This window comes from Camelina sativa, chromosome 4 (genome assembly GCF_030686135.1).
Source record: "Camelina sativa cultivar CO46 ecotype springtype chromosome 4, ASM3068613v1".
Classification (NCBI taxonomy): domain Eukaryota; kingdom Viridiplantae; phylum Streptophyta; class Magnoliopsida; order Brassicales; family Brassicaceae; genus Camelina; species Camelina sativa.
Genome location: NC_141883.1, coordinates 21,796,300 through 21,814,846, shown reverse-complemented (window position 1 = coordinate 21,814,846; position 18,547 = coordinate 21,796,300). Strand labels below are relative to the sequence as shown.

The 18,547-nt window shown below is 32.4% G+C and overlaps 2 protein-coding genes and 2 pseudogenes across 2 annotated transcripts; all 4 read right to left on the bottom strand.

The window, feature by feature from the left end:
- Nucleotides 1-135: 135 nt before the first annotated feature.
- On the bottom strand, nt 136-1,698 carry LOC104780924 (protein HYPER-SENSITIVITY-RELATED 4 pseudogene; annotated as a pseudogene).
- Nucleotides 1,699-8,727: 7,029 nt separating this feature from the next.
- Nucleotides 8,728-10,833, bottom strand: LOC104780923 (protein HYPER-SENSITIVITY-RELATED 4). Its single transcript, XM_010505465.3, has one exon. It carries the CDS (start codon nt 10,556-10,558, stop codon nt 8,975-8,977), a length of 1,584 nt encoding a protein of 527 aa, XP_010503767.1. The 5' UTR covers nt 10,559-10,833; the 3' UTR covers nt 8,728-8,974.
- Nucleotides 10,834-14,316: 3,483 nt separating this feature from the next.
- Nucleotides 14,317-17,356, bottom strand: LOC104783996 (receptor-like serine/threonine-protein kinase SD1-6). The gene is made up of 7 exons (XM_010509079.2): nt 17,047-17,356; nt 16,373-16,534; nt 16,137-16,279; nt 15,852-16,062; nt 15,148-15,385; nt 14,859-15,009; nt 14,317-14,771 (listed from the first exon to the last, which is right to left on the bottom strand). The coding sequence occupies exons 1-7, from the start codon at nt 17,267-17,269 to the stop codon at nt 14,460-14,462; spliced, it is 1,440 nt and encodes a 479-aa protein (XP_010507381.2). The 5' UTR covers nt 17,270-17,356; the 3' UTR covers nt 14,317-14,459.
- LOC147946072 (S-locus-specific glycoprotein S13 pseudogene) lies at nt 17,305-18,333 on the bottom strand (annotated as a pseudogene).
- Nucleotides 18,334-18,547: the final 214 nt, after the last annotated feature.

The following is an 18,547-nucleotide window of genomic DNA, read 5'->3' as shown; positions in this document are numbered from 1 at the left end:
ATATTTAGAAAAAAGCTAGAAACTTTTTTTTTTTTCATGAAATAAAGAGTACGCATATAAATAGGAAAGGTTTATTTAAAAAATAAAAGAAAAAAAAATGTTCCAAGTAAAAAAAACAGAGAATTAGCTTATTCATCAACCTTTTCGTTTTTTCTTCACAACCGAATCTTTTTTCTTGTTTTTGGTTTCCTTGTCCTTCGCTAGTTGCTCCTCCAATTCTTGCTCTTCCTTTTTAGCCTTATCTTGTTCCTTTTTGGCCTTATCTTGTTCCATTTTGATCTTCTTGGCTTCCAAAAACTCGACCAAACCCTCAAGAATCTTATCAACAGAGTCATTATTCCTCATAAGTTGTTCCGCCACATCTGCTGGAGTAACCTCTATGGCCTCAATATATTCCTCGACCTTGGTGAAAAGCGGGTGCTCTTGGATCTCTAGATAGTTTGAAGCAAGAACCTTGAAAGCACTCGGCGTGCAGTACGACATGTGAATGTGCATATCCATACGTCCAGGCCTTAACAAGGCCGGGTCGAGTTTCTCTTTGTAGTTTGGTGTGAATATTATGATTCGTTCTTCCCCGCAGCTTGACCATAGACCATCAATGAAATTTAGCAGTCCAGAGAGTGTCACCTTCTTCTTTCGTGATTTCACAGGAGCTTCTTCTTCATCATCAGATTCATCAGCTGTCCTATTATTCAGTTTGAGCGAGCAGTCAATATCTTCCACAATAATAATCGAACGATTAGCAGTGGCAATCAACAACTGTCGGAGCTCACAATTGTCGCGAACCGCAGTTAACTCTAAGTCATAAATATCAAAGTTGAGATAATTGGCCATGGCTGCGATCAAGCTTGACTTCCCTGTGCCTGGTGGACCGTATAACAAGTATCCTCTCTTCCAAGCTTTACCAACCCTCTTATAGTAGTCGCTCCGCTTTACGAACTTGTCTAGATCGTCCATCACACTTATGGTCAAGGGTAACAGAGGACCACGTGCCTGAGTACCAGCCTCTGTCGAGAGTGAAGATCTTGAGCTTTTTCTTCTCTTGCTTCATTAACGTGGCTCTTTTCACTATGAATGGCAAGTAAGATTCAAGGGCTATGTCTTTGAATTTCTTAGGGAAGTTGAGCTGGAACGATCTGACCTCAGATCTGACTTTGTTTGACTCAACATGGCGGCAACGGAGGACCCAACGGAACTGGACGCCGTTGAAAGTGTCCACAACTTCCTCGTCACGTTCCACGGTGACGTCGTAGCTTTTTTCTTTGGCGTGTTTGCTCACTTTGATTTTCTTGTTGGAAGGAGAGATCTTGGTGGCTAGATAGGCCTTGGCAGCCTCAAAGACTTCATTGCGAACGTATCCTTCATATTCTTCATGGTTATTGTCATTTGAGAGGAAAAGTCAAGAACGAAGCGGCGGCGGAATTCATCTGAGATGTAGTGTCGCACCTCGTGAGGCACATAGTTTTGGACTAACGATCGAGCCATCACCGCGGTTTTGGCCACCGAAGTTGCGGTGGTGAGAACTTTCGAAACTTGTACCGACTTGGTTTTTTCTAGGATTTGTGCAAATATATCTGGATAATTTGCAGCGTAAACCGAAACAATTCGAGGTCGTTTTGACATTCCAAGTGTCTTGTGTCTACCGATACCCATACCCACATGCACACGAGGTGGACAAGTCGGGGATGTTAGTGCCATTGAGACCTGATCTCTAAAACTAATTACGAACCAGTTCGATCGATCGTATCTCTCTTAGGTTAATTTGCCAAGTTCCTTGGGTGAGAAGAAAAGGTTTTCTTCAGTGAACCGTGAACTAGAACGTCTTCTCTCAACGAGGAGGAACTTCTAAAAACTCTTTATATAATAGCTAGGAATTGACAACAAAAAAAAGATGAATATAAACACGAAAAGGAAATAACACAAAAAGAAAATTAAGGAAAAAAGGAAGATGATAAAAATCTATATAATAATAACAATCCAAATAAATGCGACCAACAATCGTGTTTTTTCAATCGTACATTTTGGATATTTTCTGAAAAGTCATGATAGATCATTAAAACGGTTATTTATGAAAAGTTACAACTGTTCATTGTAAAGTTGTGTTGATTGGAACATTCATATCTTTTGAAATCTATATATATTTGTTTGTTTGAACTGTTTTCATTTTTTTGCCATGACACAAAATCAACTAAAATTTCAATTTCAATGGTTTATACATTTTTCTAAATTATTTTATAGCATTCATTCTTTTAACAAAAGATTTTTGGAATGATGAAACTAATTTACATCTTTTAGTTAATTTTAAATATAAAAGTTTAATGAAAATACCTAGAGTGTTTTTCCAAAAGTTAGATGGATTACATAGTGAGTTTTTGGATTTGACTTTTCAATATGGTAATAAATATGCTTTCATATATATAATTTTAATGAAAATACCTATATATAATAGTAATCTGAATAAATGTCACCAAAAGTTGTGTTTTTTCAATCATACTTTTTGGATAATTTTCAAAAAAAATCTGTAGAAAAATAAATTGTATATTTTACAAAAAGTTATGATTGTTCATTGTAACGGTTTTTTTGTAAAGTTGCAACTGTTCATTGTAGAGTTGTGTCTATTTGAATATTTATATCTTTTGAAATCTATATATGTTTGTCATTTTGAACTGTTTTTTTTTGCCATGACACCAAATAATAAAAATTTTCAATCTCAACGGTTTTTACAGCCCTCTAAATTATTCTCTAGCATTCATTCTTTTAAAAGTAAAGAGATTCCTCCAATTCTTGATTTAACAAAAGATTTTTAGAATGATGAATCTAATTTACAACTTTTAGTTAATTTTATACCTAGAATCTTTTTCCAAGAGTTTGATAGATTATATAATGAGCTTTTGGATTTGACTTTTGAATATGGTAGTAAAGATGCATTTTATTTAAAAGCAGTTTATATGAGTTTGTAGGTATAATCAAATGCAGACACAACAGTTACGATTTTTCGTAGTACCTTTTCGTAAAAAATATTTTTCTTTGCTTTTTTTATAATTCAAACGGTTGTATATGTTCATTGTAGAGTTGTGTCTTTTCACTATATTTTATTTATATTTTTTCATCACAACTTTTCTTTCTAATAGGTGTGTCTATTTAAATAGTCATGCTTTTTGAACTCTTACAATCTCATACCCCCTTTTCATCAAAACAATTTCTCAAAAACCCCTCAATGCTAAAAAGATAATATTACCCTTAATGAATGTTGTTAAAGGTTTAATATAATTAAACGAGTAAGTATTCAACGAAAACATAGTAGCTCAGTGGTTGCGAGCTCCATGCGCACGTGCGCGCGCCCAGGATTCGAATCCCACTATGCGGGGTACAACTGGGTACAACTAGGGTGTACCGAGTACAACTAGAGTGTACCGTGTACAACTAGGGTGCAACGGGTACAACTGGTATAATTAAGATGTTTGATTTTTATTTAAAAATTGTTAGAGGGGTAGTTTCGTCCTTTCATTAAAGAAGAGTGGTATGTAGAATTAAAGTGGATACGTAGAAAAGAATTCTTGGGATAGGGGCACAAGAGAATTAAATCCTTATATTTGTCTCTTTATCTCTATTGCTATAATCATTTCTAAAATTTTAGCTGGATTATAAAATATATTCAATTATCTAGATTCAACATAAAATGAAAAATTTGTTTCAACTTAATATTGAATTTACAGTTGTGTCTATTTATCTTAACTTTCCGTTTAAAAAATATAATAACAATCTGAATAAATAAAAACAACAGTTGCGACTTTTCGTAGTACATTTTTATAAAAAAAATTCGTTTTATTTGTTCTTTCTTAAAAACTCAAACAGTTGTATTTGTTCATTGTATAGTTGTGTCTTTTCACTATATTTTATTCATATTTTTTCATCACAATTTTTCGTTCTAATAGGTGTGTCTATTTAAATAGTCATATCTTTTGAACTCTCTATATATTTGTCTATTCATCAATAACTTACAATTCATTGTTCTTTGAAACAATTTTTTCATTTTATTTTAAACAATTTTTTCATCTTATGTTAAATCTAAATAATTTGAATATTAATATCTAATATTTAATGTTATTCTATAATCTAACTAAAATTTTAGAAATGATTATAGTAATATAGATATTCAATAAAACTTAATATAGAATTTACAGTTGCGTCTATTAAACGTAACTTTTCGTTAAAAACTATTTTAATATTTAAAATTTATTTTATTTTGTTCTTAAGAGTAGTGTATTTTAATTTTAATTTTTTGTTGATACTGTTTCACTCATTATTAAATATATTTTTAATTATAGTTCTTTAATAGAAAATTACATTACTCATTATAACCATTAGTTCAATATTCTCATTAAGGATCACTTTTTCATAATGACTAGGTTTTGAACCGACGCTACGCGTGGGTTTATTTGATATATTTTGATAAAAATTATATATGATTAATTGCGGTAATAAAATATTATCTCATAAAAAAAATTAGTACTATAGAAAAAAATAAATTTCAGATACACAATTTTTAAAAATATAAAAATCAGTTGTGTTATAAAATCAAATCTGATAAAAAAAAATCATAAAGTTAACTTGACGTCCACACGAGGCAAATCAAACTGATGACCTCACATATCCTAAACCATTTTCTTTGACCACCACAAAAAATGAAACAATTTTATAATCATGAATTTAACTCGTTTTCATATTTAATTGATCGCTACCACCTATGTTTTCGTGTTTTTTATTCAATGTTTTCTTATTCTTCATATTCTTTCTTGTCATTTTCATTGTCAAATTTTGTGTTTATTGTCATTGTAACTTTTACTGTTTGGTTATTCGTTATACTCTTTTTCTTCTTCTTCCTCGTCAACTTCTTCACATTCTTCCACTGAAAACCATTTTTTAGACTACTACACAACTTGTTAACCCATCAAACTCAAGAACAAAATCATTTCTTTTCTCATAAAATTTGTGAAATTCATGATTACCAACATAGTCAACACATGCACCCAATTATTGACAATTTTATCCATATACTTATTTTGTTTTAGATCCACGCGTTTAGAAACTTCTCAAACCAAAATCCTTACTTGGTTTATAATATTTTAGAAACATAATAAAACATACTAATAATTTTTAATTAATATGAATCATATGATATATAGAAATATGAGTACACTATAAGAACATATTAATTATAAATATATAATATCAATTATATTATATCATCAAATAATATCAACTGTATCATATTATCAAATAACTATAACCGTATATAACAGTTCCCGCTTGAACCGTAACCGTATTTAAACGTAACCGTGACAAACGTAACCCTGGTCATGCCTATGTATAGCTAATAAAACATGAGTGTTTGTCATCCATCTTTCTTCTTTAAACCTCAAAATTTGACTCAAACATCAAATTAAGGTCTTGCGATGTCAATCCTTCTTCCTTAGACCCAAAAATAAAAAATTAATGAAAGAATATCAACTCATCTATAAAATCATACACAAAAATATGTTTTACAGCTCATAAAAAATAAAAAGCACAAATGTAGATAAATAAGATAAAATACCCTTTTTGTTAAAAATACCCTTTCTGATCTACCCCTTTTTCAAAAATATCCCTTTTTTAGCCATTTTTATTTTTGCCCTCCTTTAATTTTTAATGACCATTTTATCCTTAGATGAAAAATATTTTAATCAATAAAAAGCAAAACAAAATTTTCCCGCCAAAAACATTTCCGACATATTTTCCCGCCAAAAGTTTTTTTGTAAAATTTTTGACAAAAAAAATTCCCGCCAAAAAAAATTTACAAGGTTTTTAAAAGGTTTTATAAGGTAGAAACCTTATAAAAGCCTTATAAACACCTTGTAAAGGTTTTACAAGATTTTTTAAAGAGTTTTAAAAGGTTTTTTAAACACCTTGTAAACGATTTTACCAGGTTTTAATAAGGTTTTTAAAAGGTTTTCAAATGGTTTTTAAAAAGATTTTTAAACACCTTGTAAACGCTTTTTATAAGGTTTTTAAAAGCATTTACAAGGTTTTTATAAGGCTTTTTTAAAAGCATTTACAAGGTTTTTTAAAAGCAGTTACAAGGTTTTTATAAGGTTTTTAAAAGGGTTTAAAAGGTTGTTAAACACCTTGTAAAAGCTTTTAAAAAGCATTTACAAGGTTTTTAAATGCATTTACAAGGTTTTTAAAAGGTTTTTAAACACCTTGTAAACACTTTTGAAAGGTTTTTAATAGCGTTTACAATGTTTTTATAAGGTATAAATTTTAAAATTTTTGGCAGGAAAATATTTTCGATTTTGATGACTGTAGATTCTTGCTGTCACTCAAAAAAGGGTAATTTGATCATTTTGTACATAAAGAGGGGTAGTTTTCAAAATGGCCAATATGGAGGGGTATTTTTAAAAAGGGCACATGAAAAAAGTGACATTTTTAAGAATGCCCCTTTATGTTTTGCATCAATATTTATAATATTATAAACTTTTAAAAGGTTTCGAAATATAAAATTTGAACCTTTTAAAAAATTTCAATATTTATAATATTTAAACTTTTAAAATTTTTAAATATTATAATATTTTTCTGAAAATGTTTAAAGTTTTAATTTGATCAAATAAAAAACCAGATCAAACCAAATAAATTTTTTAAACTTGGATGCCTGATAAATCAAGCTTTCCTGCTCAGTCGTTGTTGGAAGCATATTAATCTTATTTATACTGGTTCTGAACCATTGTCTAAAAAATTTATAGCCGATGTGGGATATTGTGCTTAGTTCTTTGATTTCCATAAATTTAAAATTTTCCTTTTTCTAAAAAATTCAGTAAATTTAAAAAATATTAATGAATGACATGTCAAATCATGATAGGTTGTTTAAAATAATTCTTAATATAGAAAATTCTGGAAATTGTATAAAATGTTAATAAGTGATATGTCAAATTTCTATTGGTTGTTTAAAATCCTATGTGGACGGCATTAGGAGCTTATAGCTCATACTTTTTATTAGTATAAGGTTACAAAACCATAACCGATGGTTAATAAACCTTAACTGTGACAACCGTAACTCTGGTCATGCCTATGTATAGCTAATAAAACATGTGTGTTTGTCGTCCATCTTTCTTCTTTAAACCTCAAAATTTGACTCAAACATCAAATTAAGGTCTTGCAATGTCAATCCTTCTTCTTTAGACCCAAAAATAAAAAATTAATGAAAGAATATCAACTCATCTATAAAATCATACACAAAAATATGTTTTACAGCTCATAAGAAATCAAAAGCACAAATGTAGATAAATAAGATAATTTATGTTTTGCATCAATATTTATAATATTTTAAACTTTTAAAAGGTTGCGAAATATAAAATTTGAACCTTTTAAAAATTTTCAATATTTATAATATTTTAAACTTTTAAAATTTAAAACTTATAATATTTAAAAACTTTTGAAAAGCTAAGAACTTTTAAAAGTTTCAATATTTATAATATTTCAACTTTTAAAATTTTTAAATATTATAATTTTTTTTTGAAACTGTTTAAAGTTTTAATTTGATCAAATAAAAAACCAGATCAAACCAAATAAAACTTTTAAACTTGGACACATGATAAATCAAGCTTTCCTGCTCATTCGTTGTTGGAAGCATATTAATCTTATTTATACTGGTTCTGAACTATTGTCTAAAAAATTTCTAGCCGATGTGGGATATTGTGCTTAGTTTTTTGATTTCCATAAATTTAAAATTTTCCTTTTTCTAAAAAATTCTGTAAATTTAAAAAATGTTAATGAATGATATGTCAAATCATGATAGGTTGTTTAAAATAATTTTTAATATAGAAAATTCTGGAAATTGTATAAAATATTAATAAGTGATACGTCAAATTTCTATTGGTTGTTTAAAATCTTATGTGGACGGTCTTATGAGATTTTAGCTCATACTTTTTGTTAGTATAGATTTTTTTTTAATTTTAGCTCTATACCATAATTCTTTGTAAAAATATCTTATATTTATAATAATTTAAACAATATGTTTTGCAAAGTTGCGTCTATTCTACATAATATTTTTTGTTATAAGTTTTCATTTTGATGATTGTGTTTTTAGTAAAAGTTTATGTATTCAAACTATTCTATTTCATTTAAATAATTTCATAATGTATAATTTTAATTTTAATTTTATTTTTTTAAAATACTCGCAGGAGGTCTCAGTCCTACCTAGTAATATATAGAGAAAAAAGAAGAACAATTAAAACATGTACGGCCCATTTAATAAAGAAAGTATTAGTCAACGTATTGTGTAGTGTGCTAAAATTATAGCCCTTTTAATATCAAGAAAAAGTGGAAGAAAACTCGGTACCTTAGAAATCAAAGCCGTCTTGGATCATATGGATCCGAGGAGCTATGAGTGGTTGATTTTGCAGACTTGATAACAAATGGGATTCCACTCGGACTCCGCGGTAGGTTAAGTATTAAGTCAATTTTTTGTCTCCTTGTCTGCATTATTGGTTCTTCTTACTCTGTGTTTTCCTTATTCTTGCCTACTTGCTAGATCTCTAATCAAGGGGGTTTATGCTTTGAATTTTACTTTCTGATTTCTTGGTTTATCAGACCGATTCTTGAAATCTTAGGTCTAAATCTGAAACTGTAGAGTGTTGGTAGACAGTAACTTTAGTCGATTATGTATTTTCCAGAAACTGCAAGTCTTTGGAGTTGGAATAAAAAGACATCTCTTTCTGATTAGTGAGAAATTCTTATTACTGAATGATCGACTTAATTTAGTGGAATAAAATCATATGAACTTCATTCATTATATGACTTAATCCTTGTGTTTTTGGCTATTAATTTAGCTCCTTTGTAATGTTGGATCATCCCAAAATAGAGAGACAAATCAACGATTCTTCTCAGGCGATTTTAATAATTAAGGTATTGATATATTCTGCCAAGTTCATGTCGCTCCTCATGTTTGGCTTTTATCTTGGTCGTTCTCCATCTTCTTGGCTTTTAATAACTCGACCAAACCTTCAAGAACCTTATCAACACGGTCGTTCCTCACTTGCTGTTCATCAACCTCTTCGGTTTTCTTGACTACCGAATGATCTTTTCCCTCGGTGGTCTTTGTCTTGTTCTCCAACTCTTGCTTTTCTTTCTTGGCCTTATCTTGTTCGTTTTCGATCTTCTTGACTTTCAAGAACTCGATCAGACCCTCAAGAACCTTATCAACAGTGTCATTCCTCATAAGCTGTTCAGCCACCTCTGCTGGGGTAACCTCTGTCGCCTCAATACCTTCCTCGACCTTGCTGAAAAGGTGGTGCTCTTTGATCTCTAGATAGTTTGAAGCAAGAGCTTTGAAAGTACTCGGTGTGCAGTAGGACATGTGAATGTGCATGTCCATACGCCCTGGCCTCAACAACGCTGGGTCGAGTTTCTCTTTGTAATTGGTTGTGAATATTATGATCCTTTCGTCACCGCAGCTTGACCATAGACCATCTATGAAATTTAACAATCCAGAGAGCGTCACCTTTTTGTACCGTGGATCCTCCATTTCGTCAGGTTCGTCACTAGTCCTATCTTTGAGTTCTAGTGAACAATCGATATCTTCTACAATAAGAATCGAACGGTTAGCAGTGGCAATCAATAACCGCCGGAGCTCAGAGTTGTTGTTAACCGCAGTCAACTCTAGGTCGTAGATATCAAAGTTGAGGTGATTGGCCATGGCTGCGATTAAACTTGATTTCCCAGTACCCGGTGGACCGTACAGCAAGTAACCTCTCTTCCAAGCTTTACCAACTCTCTTATAGTAGTCTCTCCGCTGCACAAATTGGTCTAGATCGTCCATCACATTTCTCTTGACATCTGAATCCATTGCTAGAGTTTTGAAGGTAGAAGGATGGTCAAGAGTAACAGAGGTCCACGCGTCAGAGTAATTCCCATACATGTTTTCAGGGGAGAGAGTGAAGATCTTGAGTGTTTTCTTCTCTTGCTTCAACGACGTGGCTCTTTTCACCATGAATGGCAGGTAAGATTCAAGAGCTATGTCTTTGAACTTCTTGTGGAAGTTAAGCTCGAATGATCGGACCTCAGATCTCAGCGTGGAGTTTAGATCCCGTGGGTTGTGGAAGTGCTTGGACTCGACATGGCGACAATGGAGGATCCACTGGAATTTGACGCCGTTGTAGGTGTCCACAACTTCCTCGTCACGCTCCACGGTGACATTGTAGTTGTTTTCTTTCTCGTGTTTACTCACTTTGATTCTTTTGTTTGAAGGAGAGATCTTGGTGGCTAGATAGGCCTCTGCAGCCTCAAAGACTTCATTGTGAGCAAAACCTTCAAATTCTTCGATGATTATCGTCATTTGGGAGGAGAAGTAACTAAAGATGCTGCGGAAGCCATAGGAAATGTAGTTGTGCACCTCGTCAGGCAAATAATCTTGGACTAGCGATCGAGCCAGCATTGCGGTTGCAGCCACCGAAGCCGCGGTGGTGAGAACCGTCTTAGCCGTGGCCAGACGGGATTCCGCGGAAGAAGAGTCAGAGGAGCTCATCTTTAGTTTTGGGTGTGTCTGTCTCTAGTTTTTGAGTTGTCTTTAATTAACCCCCAAAAAAACACATTCAGAATTTATGTATGATTGGTGGGAAGTGGGAACGGAAGACTAATGGACGCAAGGAAGTAGCGAGGATCCTTCCCATTGCCTACAACGTGGAAGTTGCTAAGTTATACAATAACAAATAAAAAAGAAGAAGAAAAGTAAAAGAGTTTTAATGGGCTCCAATGACTTGTTCATGAGGTTTATTTGACTTAGTAAACAAATGAATGATCCGATCCATGCGTCGAACGAAAACAATAAAAGAATTAGTAAACAAAGACTGACTTAACGTGTGGATCACTCAATTCTTGTAAAAGTAGTTTTAGAGAAAATGTTAGTGTAGCAGAAAGAAACCGTGTCACTTCCACTCATTTAATCCAATAACGGTTAATAGTGTTTATGCACATAGTGGTTGCATACTGTATACATCAAATAATAAGTAGATTTTAAACCGTGGTACACCGCGAAATTATATTTTTACTAAAATCATTAAATTTCAAGTTGTAAATATTAGTTAATTTTATACGTTTTATTTGATGTTTAAGATTGTATAATTGTATTTTGATTGTTAATTCTCCGATTTAATTTATGGTATATCGCATGAAGATTTATTTTTGTTATAGAACTGGTATTAATATCATTTTATATTATTAAGTTGTACTTGTTTGTTTATAATAATTATGTATTTAGAGGTGTCAAACAGGTTGATCCATATTTTTTTCTTGGACTGCAGCGAGTCAACCCACTAAAACCGCGGTTGTTAAAGTTATTACCAAGCATGTTCCCGGCCTAAATTTGCCTAAATTTATATTAAGTATTCTTTAAAAATTTAGTGGCAACGACAAAAAAATAACTTATAATAATGATATTTTGTAAATATCTTAATTGTTATAAATTAAAATTTCTCACATTATCACATATTTCACCTATTATATTTACATAACTATGTAAAAATATTATTTATATATAATATATTAATTTTAATCATATATTTGTGGTCTTTTGGACGACATGCCAAACCGCAGACGTACCCTGCTAAAACCTGTAATCCGCATAGACTTTAACCGTGAGGACAATTTTTTAAGGGGTTTAATATTTTGTCGTAATCCGCTTGTGGATTAAGTGTTGTGTTTGCTCCTATTTTGACTAATATAAAGCTTAGTTTGTTATAAGAGATTAATATAAAGCTTAGTTTGTCCAAAAAAAAATATAATGTATAGAATGAGCAATTACGGAAGAGATGTTGTTATTTGTATATTCATCGAAGACAATGGGAGATAGATTGTACACTACGAAATGACAAATTCTAGACTTGATTTTGTCTCAGAACAGAAGCTCTAAATTGGAAGTCACATAGGTACGTAAGAGAATATACACTTGATGTAATAGAATTATATGTTGAGAGTGTCTAGTGTTAGACCTGGATTTGAATGTGACTGGAATGGTTGATATGGTCTTATATATGATTTTCTTTTATATTTTCCACTCAATCTTTCAGCTTCAGCTTTGATGTACTTATTCGATTACAATTAGATGTTGAACTACCCTAGATAATATGCACTTCTATCATTAATACACTTTTTAATAAGATGCATTTATTTGATAGGTGGCTGGTAATACACAACAAAATCAGCCGTAATAGCTCAATAATTTTGATCAAGCTAGGGATGCAATGGTAATTAGTAACCAATTTTCATTGCCTAAGTTGTATAAAAACGTCTAAATTTCAGAAATGTAAACTGATTGTTAATGGAAAAAAAAACAAAAAATTGATTGTTGCTGAATAAAATAACTCATATATAACAATGTGGTTTGGATATAGGAGAGTATAGCGTAAATCAATAACTTAAGTAATGAAATGAATAATCCTTACAAAAACATAGTTTGAATAAGCGAACGTCTATTAGAAAGGTAAACAAAGCAGTAATGATAATAGTTAAGATTTTCTGCTTGTGTGTTTCTTTTTTTGGTGTTATGAGCTGTGGTGAATGAGCAGTGTTTATAAACTTATAAGGAGATCTTAGGGTTGTAGGTGAGTGATTAGAGATAAACTTGTCGAGAAAGTAGATAATATTTTCAAGATCTCACAATTTCGGAATGTTTGAGTAAGATTTAGAAAGCTTATATAGAATATGCGAGTAATATACCAGTGATTAAGAATAAGTGAATATATTGGTTTCCAGTTGCTAATAATTCTATAATTTCCAGTTCCCATATAATCAAAATCGAAGATGTAATTAAGATATTCTAGTTTCTATAATCTTAAAATATTAAATGTGGTTTGTTTTGTTTAAATAGTATTGAAGATCGAGATAATTTTAGAAACATAATACCCGATTTAAGATTTTCGGATGGATATGGAAAGATTATCCTAATTTTTGCTTTATTCAATTTTTTTTAGGTTTTAATTACAATGACATTCTTTGTAAATAATTTTAAACTTCAAGCCTTCTTTATTAAAACTGCTGTGAAAATGTTAATATATATATACATTACTATTAAATCAATTCCACCAGTTTCTTAAAATTTATTATTTTTCTATCTTCATCTTAATTCTAGGGGTATATAGTATTTCTTAGAGATTAGGTTTTATGTTTTATTTTAAGGCTTCTCTGGTAGAAAATCTCCGTTGGTAGGTTTTTGATTTTGTTTACTTGTCCAATTGCTGCCATAAATAGCACTAAACTGTGGTGTAGATGATTGTTGGCCAAATACAGTCAGACCATGTGTTCACCTCATTCGTAGTTAAGCTTGTTTATGTAAGACCAATAATATACTGCCCTCTTAGAGATTTGAAGGGGTCCAAAAGCAAGCTTACTTGTGTGTTTGACGTCAAGATAGAGAGGGACATTGTATATTGGTGTGGCATGTGTTCTTGCTTTTTGCCTTTTCTTCGGGAAATCATTAATAAACTAGTGAAACACCGATGGTTTACAGGACTGGTGAGAGACATACATGAGTGTAGTTCATACTCTTTTTCCGTTTTGGTTTTTGTGGATGCAATTGAGATTTCTCACACAAAATGTTTTTTACTTCTTCTTTACAGCTTACAGAATTGAAAGCTCTATCCTGAGGTTTGATTGTGAGATAATTGTAAACGTGCACACATCTCTAGCTCTTGTATAATTGGACGCCTGGAAATGTTATTTTGTAGCTAAAGTTGGTGTAGGCTCTTACTGGAAAATTAGTTAATGTCATGCTAATGAAAGACAACTGGTTGTTCAAACAAATTCAGAAACAAGTACCTTGGGATCAATGATCAGAGTCAAGTGGCCTAAACAGAGTTACCTGAGAACGGATGCAAGCAATATCTGGTTCTTCCGCGGAAAGAACAATACTCATTAATTAATTAAGAGGATCTTGACAAGATTGGCTAGTTGTGCATTTCCCTTGGGGACTAAAGGTTTATTGCACCATCATCACTACTGTGCCAATCATAATTAAGGCATCATTTGGTAATAGTTTCCCAGCTTCCTTTGAATCAGTCTTGTGAATAACAAAAGTGACAAGTAAAAGATGAAACTAGCAAATTGTTTGAAAACCCTTCATATAATAGAAGACAGAGCAAAAAAACTCAATAAGACTAGAATGGATTCGTTATACATCTGATGTTACATGATTTTCTAAAATAAAACTCGATATATATATATATATATATATATATATATATTATTTTGTTTCCAAGCTTGACAAGTCTCTTACCAAAAACTTAATTATTTGTTTAAACTATTTAAGCTAGTAAATAGAATCTATGCATCACACGATAACATATGACATAATTTATAAAATTCGGAATAATATATATCTGTGATACAGACATTACAAAATAATATTATTTCAATATCTTGTTTATATCACATCACCGACTTATGATGGACGATAAGGTAACTTGATTTATGGATGTAGACTCCTTGACCGTCGACGAGGAAGCCATGTCGCTGAGAAATCTAGCATAAAAATAGTTTGGCTTCTTTGGTATAGGAATTTCCATCATCGTGGTTGCGAGCATTAAAGCGACGGATTCTGTGCTTGGTCTGTCGTCTACATCTTGTTGAACACAGAGTAGAGCAACTTGTATACATCTCACGACCTCCTCTTCAACCAGTGAACAATCTACAAAGTTCGGATCAACAACCTGTAAACTGTTCCCCTCATCAAAGTGCCTCCATACCTTTTACAAGATAACAAACCACATATTTAAAATTTTTGTAACCTTTTTGGTATTAAAACATACTGTATAAGGTTGAGTCTTACTTACGTAGTCAAGCATACTATCACCATGGTAATAGTTGCAAAACTCGATGTTCCGCTTCCCAGTTACGATTTCAAGAAGGGTGACCCCAAAGCTAAATATATCTGATCTCTCCGACATTTTTCCATGTAACGCGTACTCTTCGGACATATAACCGCTAATGTAGTATGGATATGAAAATTCGAAATTATGAGTGTCTTCTTATTTTCTAAAAGAAATATTATCTACGACAAAGACTTTATATTTTCAAAGACAATACAGTATATATCATAATGAGTTAGTTTTGATTACTAACCGTGTACCAACTGCTCTATTGGTCGTAGCTTTCGTGTCACCAGAATCAAGAAGTTTGGCCATCCCAAAATCTGATATTTTTGGGATCATATCTTTACCGAGTAAGATATTACTCGGTTTGATGTCCCTATGAATTATCGCCGGTGTCACATAATTGTGGAGATAGGATAGCCCACAGACAATACCCTTGATGACGAAGTATCTTTTCTCCCAATTAAGTAACGAGCTTTGAGTTTTATCTATCCATCACAAAACATATTACATTAATTTATTTGGTTCAAGTTCAATGCTTCTAAGAAACATAAAATTCAGGCGCGGTTTTATGGGCTGTGCAGGAAGGTGCATGAGAACATTGCTCTTATATAATATTTCTATTTTATTTCTTGTTCAAGGCCTAACATATTTAAATATAGTCCAACTTTTCAAGTTGTTTTAATGTATAGGATAGGACTAAAAAAAATGCCACATGGGCCATAGTACTTTTGAGCTGAGCTTATTCAAATGTTGATTAAAATTTTATATAGCTAAATGTCTCATGTTTAGCCAAAAATGTTAATTAATATATATATATATATATATATATATATTATTTTTTATTAAATATATACTTGTCTTTCGATCACAACAAGAAATAGGTTAGTTTTCAAAGTGGATAGGGTATTTTAAATTCATTTAAAATAAAAAAGTATATATATAAATACTAACCGAAAATATAGTAATTGAGGCTGGAGTTTTTCAAATATTCGTAGACTAAAAGTTGTTCTCGATCCTCCAAGCAGCACCCCTGCAAGCGCACTAAGTTTTTGTGTATTACGTTCGATATAGTTTGTACCTCGGTTTTGAATTCGTTGATTCCTTGTGACGATGTAATAGCTAATCTTTTCACCGCCACAGTAGTCTTGTTAGGCAATGTTCCCTATTATCACATAATTTTAATCAGAATTATTGATGGAAAGATTCGAGTCATCCATTATAATTGGTTTTTCTAACCTTGTAAACTACACCGAAACCACCTTCTCCAAGCTTATTAGCTTCGGAGAAATGATTGGTTGCTTCAGCAACATCAGTAAAACTCATTAAGTCAAATTTGGTTTGACCTGCTACCTCGTTCATTACCGTTGTATTAGTTGATCCTAAGCATTAAAAAAACATGAAAACAATCAAAGAAAAAAATAATAATAAAGTTACAACAAAAAAAAAAGTTTTTAAAAATATATATACTGTACCATGATGAGTTATTATGGTTCGCTTGTGCCGTTTCCAACAGTAGTATGTGGCGAATGTAGCTAGTGCCACTCCAACGAGTCCAATAATAGTGATGAATGTAACCTTCAACGCGTCCATACCTTTACTTTTTGTACTGTTGTTCGTCTTCGACTCATCATCACCTAATAAAAAATACAAATTAACCAAAAAAATTAATCGAAATTTGTTCTATACTACAAATGAACAAAAATAATAATCGAAATTTGTTCTATTATAAGCCTTACCAAATTGTATAATTATACTTTAGGCCCAAACCAATTTATGAGAGGGTTGTATTAGAGTATAGATGAAACTGGTTTATGTTGCTAATCCCGGTTTAGTCAATGTAATGCATATATAAGAAGTAAATGTAAAATGTTGAGATTAAGTTGAATGAGAATGAGTTTTTGATATTCGTTTGTTAACAAACTTTCTTGCTCTCTCGTTCATCTAACAGGTTGTGGTCGACTAACTTCGTGGTGTTATTATTACTATTATTATTATTATTAGTATTAGATCAATATATCTAGTTATGAAATTACCGAACAAGGTTTCAAGAGATCTGAATCTGATCATGGGATTTACAAAATAGTTTACTCATCAGTAACTAGATATAAACTGTATTTTTAAATTTCAAAAGGTTTGATGGACTCACCGTGATCTATAGCAGCCACTTTCACATACAGGTCTCGACCACCGACACCGTAGTTTTGGAAGTCGTCGAGTGTTCCGGTCCACATGACACAACCGACCTGGCCTTTTCTTCTACCGACATAAGCGTACGCGATACAAACACAATTCGAAAGACAACGGATCTCGCAATTTTGCTTTTCAATTCCTACAGCCACAGTTACACCTCTAGTATCCGGCAACTTCATATTCTTTAGCTGTAAAAACTGATCTCCGGTGCAGTTCAGTCGCGTCTTCCTTTGACACCCACCTCCATTAACGCCCAGTTCTCATTCAAAGCTGGATCGAACCCTTTTATACAATTACATTGCAGGCCCGACGTCGTATTTTTCGAAGAGTAACTATTAGGCCCACATCTTTGATATATATGTTTTTCATAATTATGATACCAAGACGAGATCCATTGCATTGTTTCAGGTATCCACGTGAATAGCTCAAGTGAATCTCCTGCCAATGTCAATCTTGAGTTGTTGTTTTTGCCTGTCATTACGAAACCGACGTAGGAGACGTTCCCCCAAACTGAGCTTACGTAGGTAGGTGAAAACTCAAGCGGTATGTCACCAAAGCGTATTCCATCCCACAGATCGCTCCGGTAAAAATGCTTCGAAGTTTCTTGCACCACTAGAAAAAGCTCATAGAGCCCTGCTTGGTTTTCAAGTTGGAAGGAATAACCAGTGTTTGACGGAATATCAGGATCCCAGGATGTAAGGGCTTCCTTGGTTCCAGTTTTTAGATCCATTCCCAATTTCATCCCCGGTACTAATGTATCCGTGGGAAAATCGAAGCTCTGCCACAAAAACCCATCCGGCTCGTCGTTATTGGAGTCTTTCACCACGAAGTTTCCGTTATCAAGAAGCTGTGCCACCATTGGAGATCTCACGCCTCCTCTGTTAATAGTGGTCGACCAGACATGAGAATGAGAATTATTCTCATCTGAAAGAACGAGATCATCGTCGGAGAATTGGAGTGTTCCTACTGATAAGTAGAAAGGCTTATATCTGTTGGCGACCCATATACGTGTTTTCTTAGGATCGTTCTTGTACCATATACCCAAATACCAATGTGGAGTATGCTCAGAGGCAGAGCGAAAAAGACCTAGCTCAAAAACATTTCCAGGAGACACGATCGTCTCGTTGGCTGAAATGGTTCGATTTTCTCCTGTGGACAATGAACAGGAAAGTGGAAGCCTAAATAAGATCAGGGATGAAAGTAAGATGACCAAGGTATGATAACTTAACTTGGTTGTTCTCATGTTTTTTTCTGTTACAGTGACAATATTTTGTGTTTCTGCATCTCATCTAACCAAGGACGAAGCATATTATAATATAGAGAATTTCCCAAATTGTTAACACAATTAGCTACGCTACCTAATTTATTTAAATACATATCAGTTTTCACTAGTTTTTCAACAACACTACATACATTATGTCACATAACATAATTGCAACTTACTAATTTTCAACAAC